Source organism: Solanum tuberosum, unplaced genomic scaffold (genome assembly GCF_000226075.1).
Source record: "Solanum tuberosum cultivar DM 1-3 516 R44 unplaced genomic scaffold, SolTub_3.0 scf00612, whole genome shotgun sequence".
Classification (NCBI taxonomy): domain Eukaryota; kingdom Viridiplantae; phylum Streptophyta; class Magnoliopsida; order Solanales; family Solanaceae; genus Solanum; species Solanum tuberosum.
Genome location: NW_006239530.1, coordinates 174938 through 181242, shown reverse-complemented (window position 1 = coordinate 181242; position 6305 = coordinate 174938). Strand labels below are relative to the sequence as shown.

General features: G+C 28.6%; 1 protein-coding gene across 1 annotated transcript in view; it reads left to right on the top strand.

Moving 5' to 3' along the window:
- Positions 1 to 1937: 1937 nt before the first annotated feature.
- The window catches only part of LOC102604504 (homeobox-leucine zipper protein ANTHOCYANINLESS 2-like), an 8311-nt gene continuing 3943 nt past the window's right edge, over positions 1938 to 6305 (top strand). Inside the window, exons 1-6 of the mRNA XM_006366112.2 lie at positions 1938 to 2293; positions 2397 to 2638; positions 2711 to 2828; positions 2909 to 3541; positions 3627 to 3728; positions 3847 to 4065. Coding sequence (XP_006366174.1) covers positions 2120 to 2293; positions 2397 to 2638; positions 2711 to 2828; positions 2909 to 3541; positions 3627 to 3728; positions 3847 to 4065 — 1488 coding nt within the window. The 5' untranslated portion in view covers positions 1938 to 2119. The remainder of the gene's footprint in view (positions 2294 to 2396; positions 2639 to 2710; positions 2829 to 2908; positions 3542 to 3626; positions 3729 to 3846; positions 4066 to 6305) is intronic.

Genomic DNA, 6305 nt, shown 5'->3' with positions numbered 1-6305 from the left:
AGCATTGACTATTTGTCATTTCTTTTGGATTTTTATCCTCATTCACACCAAATAGTCTTCATGTAATTACCAATCCCAATGTCCCTCAGTAATCGGAAAGCCAAAAAGAGAAAAAGGAAAAAGTACATTTTCTCCGTCTCATCTTAGTTGATTAGTTTATTAAAATAATTATTTCATATTAATTATTTATTTTACTAAATTAAAAAAACATTAATTAATTTTTTTTATATTATTCTTGCAATTAATTTTTTTTAAAGTATTCATATTTGTTGTAAAATTCTCAAGAATATTTTTTAATAAGTGAATTAATAAAATTATCTTCTTATTTATGTTTTTTTAATATACGTACAAAAAAGAAAATGATAACCTAATATGAAACAGAGGGAATAATAGAGTGTGAAAGACAAACCAAAATTGGTATGGGCGTGAGGGAAACCAAGAAAATTTCACAGATCTGAAAGCACTATATATGACATTTCCTTCAAAATGGATTATATAACTATCTAAAAATTATATACAGACACTATAAATTTCTTTAATATTATCAAGTTATTAAAAATATAATTACTCCCCTCATTTCTTTCCAATTTAAGTGTGTTAACACAATGCTTAAGAAATAAAGATATAAATATATATTTTTAGATTATGTGATCTTAAATTAAAGTTATACGTAATTCTTTAAATTTTGTAGTCTTTTACTTGTCATGTATTATATTAAAATTAGACGACATAGTTAATATAATCGAGACATATTTTTAACAAAACAAACAAATAAAAGATGCTTAAATTGAGACAGAAAGTACATATATTACAATAACATTGTAGACGATAAAATCCGCGTCGAGAAAATAATAATCAAGAACGAAAAAAAATCGCAACAATCGTATTTATTATTTCAAAGTGTGAGTGTTACAATCTCTATGGTTCCTCGGAATTCGCCTTTTCAGATATAATTCAAGGGCTCTTGAGCTTGATCTTGAATTTGTCTTGAACTTGATCTTGGATTCGAGAGCTTTAAAGCTTGTTCTTGAATCTTCGATGAACTTGAACTTGAACTTTATCTTGATCTTGACTTTTACTTGAATTCAAGGGACTCGAGCTTGTTTGATGATCTTGATCTTGATCGTTCTTGAACTTGAATACTTGAATTCTTAAACTTGTAGCTTATAGAGAATTTTATGGCATTTGTACCACGGGCTTTCTCTAGCTTCTTGTTTAGAATTTTCGATCCCTTTTCCGAATTATGAGGACTCCTATTTATAGTTTTAGAATAGAGAAGTTATGATTGGAACAGGATTACCTTCGGCCAATCAAATTTAAGTGACATGACATATGAACCTTATGGAGCGGACTTGTCATTTTTGACACATGTTATGATCCTATTGACTTCTTGATTTAACTTGGCATGCCACATCATTTAATACGTGGCACCAAACTAGGCCTCTAGGATGAGATGTCATTGGGCTTAGCAGACTGGGCTCATATATTGTAATTCAAATCAATTAATTTGGACTTTAATTAAATTCATATTTATGAGACTTAAATAATTAACTCAATTACATTAATCCACCATATTTATAAGGATCAATATATCTCGAATTTAAATAAATTTATATTTAATAAATTTTAAATAATTACAAACCTATCCAATAAAATTACAGATATTTATACACATATCTTACTCATATCTCACTAAGATAAAAAAAAAAAAAGCAATTGAAAGGTTGTTAAAGTAACACATATCAAGCAAATTTACACATTACAATAAATTAAAAATATATTAATAATTTAATTGTTTTTGACACTTTTAAGTTGATTTTTTTTTCCATTGTCCCGGGGAAAATTCTAAAATTTAGCTAGCAAGAGAGAGTCAACTAAACTTTTTCTAGTGTTCACTTTTGATGTGTTTACTTGTGAGGCTTTGATAAGTCCACATTATTGCTTATTATCTTCATTTTTTTCTTAGCTTCTCTCTTATTCTTTTTCTCATAACCTTTTTAGTTCCTTTTTCTCTTTGTTCACTTTTTCAGCTTTGTTTGGTGATAAACAAAAACCCTCTTTTTTTTCCTAATAAGCAAACATGCAGAATCCCTAGAGAGAAAAAAGTGAATATTATTTCATGAATTTTGGGGATTTTCTTGACAACAGTATTATTGGTGATGGTAATGGTGGTGGTGCAAGAATCGTTACGAATAGCAACAACATGAGAAGCAACAATAACATGTCAATTAGTACAAATTTACCATCACTTGCCAAGTCGATGTTCAACTCTCCTCGACTCTCTCTTGCACTTGTATGCCAAAAAATGAAAGTCTTTTTTGGTATTCGAATTCTTTTTACTTTTGTTCTAACCCAAATACCTTTTTTTTTCTTTTTTTTTTTTTTTGTGAGAGCAGCAAACAGGAAGGGAAGGTGGCCCCGGTGGAGTTGCAGTAATGGCTGAAGAGAACTACTACGAAGCTAATGATAATAATAATAACATTATTGGTAGAAGAAGTATAGAGAAAGAGCAAGCTGAAAGTAGATCTGGAAGTGAAAATTTGGAAGGTGCTTCTGGAGATGATGAAGATGACAAACCACAACGGAAAAGGAAAAGATACCACCGACACACTCCTCAACAAATTCAACAACTTGAATTGTAAGATCGATCAGTAAATTATTTTCTTCACAACAAATCATAATTTTCTTTGATGATTCTACATTTTTACAGACTCTTTAAGGAGTGTCCTCATCCCGATGAGAAACAAAGGATGGAATTGAGTAGAAGACTTTGTTTAGAGACAAGACAAGTTAAGTTTTGGTTCCAAAATCGTAGAACACAAATGAAGGTAAAATTCATCGAATTGGATAAAGATGCAATTATTACTATTAGTGTTGAGTAATTTTTTAAAATTTATTATTGCACCAGACCCAACTCGAACGCCATGAGAATTCGTTTCTACGACAAGAGAACGATAAACTTCGAGCTGAAAACATGTCGATAAGAGAGGCTATAATGAATCCAATTTGCACAACCTGTAGTGGTCCAGCAATAATTGGTGAAGTATCTTTTGAAGAACAACATCTACGGATCGAGAATTCCAGGTTGAAAGATGAACTCGATCGAGTTAATGCACTTGCTGGCAAATTCATAGGCAGACCCATTTCATTACCATTGCCTAATTCTACCTTGGAACTGGAAGTTGGAAACAATGGATTTAGAGCTAAACCTGATTTTGGTGTAGGAATTTCAAATCCGTTGCCAGTATTGCCTCATACGAGACAAACAACCGGCATTGAAATGTCATTTGATAGATCTGTGTATTTGGAGCTTGCTTTAGCAGCTATGGATGAATTAATTAAAATGGCAAAAACTGACGATCCTCTATGGCTAAGGAACAGGGAATTATGTGGCGGAGAAGTATTGAATCATGACGAGTACATGAGGAAATTTACTCCTTGTATTGGTTTGAAGCCGATTAAATTTGTTTCCGAGGGTTCCAGGGAGACCGGCATGGTAATCATCAATAGTTTGGCTCTTGTTGAAACATTAATGGACTCGGTCAGTATTTTTGAACCCTCTCCATAGTCGACTATAATTTATTTGAAATTGAGACGTAATTATTGTTAGTTTGAATATTTGACAGAACAAATGGGCAGAAATGTTTCCTTGTTTGATTGCAAGTACATCAACAATAGATGTGATATCAAGTGGTGTTGGTGGAACTAGAAATGGTGCACTTCAGCTGGTAATAATTAATCACTTTTAGTATAATGTTATTTAATATAGGCAATCTCCAATTAACTAATTTTGGTAAAAATGTTCCTATATTGAATATGTTTTTAATTATTTACTCAATTTTGTAGATGCGTTCCGAACTACAAGTGCTCTCACCATTAGTACCCATCAGAGAATTCAAATTCCTCAGGTTTTGTAAACAACACGCCGAAGGGGTTTGGGCTGTTGTTGATGTTTCCGTTGATACTATAAGAGAAACAACGACTTTAGATGCAACGACATTTTCAAATTGCAGGAGATTGCCTTCTGGATGCGTAGTGCAAGATATGCCCAATGGGTACAGCAAAGTAAATTTCTTAAAACTCTCTTATGATTATGCACTATCATCAAATTTAAAATAGTAATCGAAAAAATAAAATAATAAATTGATTAAATTAAAACTTGAACTTGTGTTAATTTATTATACATATCTAACTGTCATCCAAGGGTAGGTGTCCTTGCCCTTTGATGTTTAATGAGTTTGTTAGGATAACTAATGCCTCCATTTCAAAATATTTATTGTATTTTTTTTATACAGTTCCTAAGAAAATACTACTTAATTAGCAAGGATATTTGATAATTTTATTTTTATTTCTATTTTTATATATTTAATATTAATTTGTCAAATTTCTTGAAAAAATAACAAATAGAATGACAATTTTGTTATATAATCTTTTGAATATAATACTTCCTCTCATCCAATATAGATGAGTTGTTGAAACTTTTTGTAAGGTTCAGAACAAATGAATTGTTTAAAGTTTTAAAATGTATTAATTTTTTTTTCTCAAAATCGTCCTTCTTTTAATGGGGGTTTCAATTATTTTTAAATTTCAAATAATGACTCTTGCTATTTTTAAAAAGAGTTTGGGAATCAAAAGAATAATATTGACAAAGTACTCTTTTGATTAATATCCTAGATATTTTTCTTAAAAGGTGTGTTTTATCCTAACAATTTATTTATATTGGATTATAGGGAGTAATTCAATGCTTTGAGAAATGTATTGAAAAATAACTATATCAAATAATAAGAGTAAATTAGAAATTAAGCGATAAATTACATTTTGATTTTTCAAGCTGAACGAATAAAAATGAAAAAATATTTTTAGTAGAATAGACAAGTAAAGTACAGATCAATATATTACTCATTAAATATTAACTCTTTGTTTTATAATTGAGGTGTTTGTAGCATTTAGGACAATTACTATTAAGAATAATGTAAAAAAAGTTATTTCCCTCTTTTCAAATATATGTGACATTATTTTCCTTTTTAGTATGTTAAAAAAAACTCATTTTTCTATAGTTAAAAATAATTTGACTTTAAAACATGAAATAATTTATAATCATATAAATATTTGAGATTTATTTTAGACCGTGAATTTAAAAGTTTTTCTTTCTTTTTTAAATTTTGTGTCAAATCATACAGTGCCACATAAATTTTAAAAAAAGAAATACTTTATTTTGTCTTGAATTTTTAAAATAACAATTATTTTAAAATAAATATTTTTAATAAAGACAACAAATTATTTTTTGAAACGAAGAAAGTAGGACATTAAACTTGAAGTTTCACCGAATCACTCACTAAACGACTAGTCTTTTGGTGAAGATTTGATCACAAACAAAGAGAGTTTTTTGAACCTTATCAAAATGTTTTTCCAAGGACCAAAGATTTTTCGTTAGGAAAAAGTATTATTTCCTCTGTTCATTTTTAGTTATCATAATTTTCTTTTTGTGTGTCAAATTATATGAATTTTGACTAGTATTTTTAGATGTATTTATTCATCCTATTGATATGAAAAAAAAGGTGCAACTCATAGTACTTTTTGTGTAGTTTTTAAAAATCTATAATTTTACTTTTAAAATATTGAATTAATCTAATCTAATTTAGCATTCATGATACTAAGTTAAATTAACTCTCGAAAATCACAACATGTTAACTAAAAACGAACGAAGAGAGTATTTAATTATTTTAATCTTCAGAGTTAAACAACTTTCCTGCTTAAGATCAAATTAATAATGATAATATACTACTCCCTTGGGTCTGTTATACTTTGTCAGGGTTAATATATTTGGTTCAAATTTCAAAATATTTGTCTTTTTTTAAAAAAATATATAAAAGAATTAATCATCTATTTAAATTGTATGTTTACTTCAACAAATGTTGATAGGGGTGTACATGGCCGGGTTGGTTCGGGTTTTTCAAATATCAAATCAAATCATTTGTGTCGGACTTTTAAATTTATAAACCAAACCAAACCAATAAAACTCGGGTTTTTCAACCTCGGGTTTTTTTGGGTTTTTCCATTAAAGTATTCATACACAACATATAATTTACTTGTACTTCAAATATTTCTTTAGTCCTACCAAAATACAACTATATAAGGTGTTTCTTAAGAAAATAACACAAAATATGATATGATTAATGACACTAAAATATCCAACAAAAATAATAATAATGAAATCGCGTAAAACAAATATTGCAAATTAACAAGTCATAATGAAAATGATCATAATTTAAAAGTACTAAATCATACTAAAATAAGTTTAATAA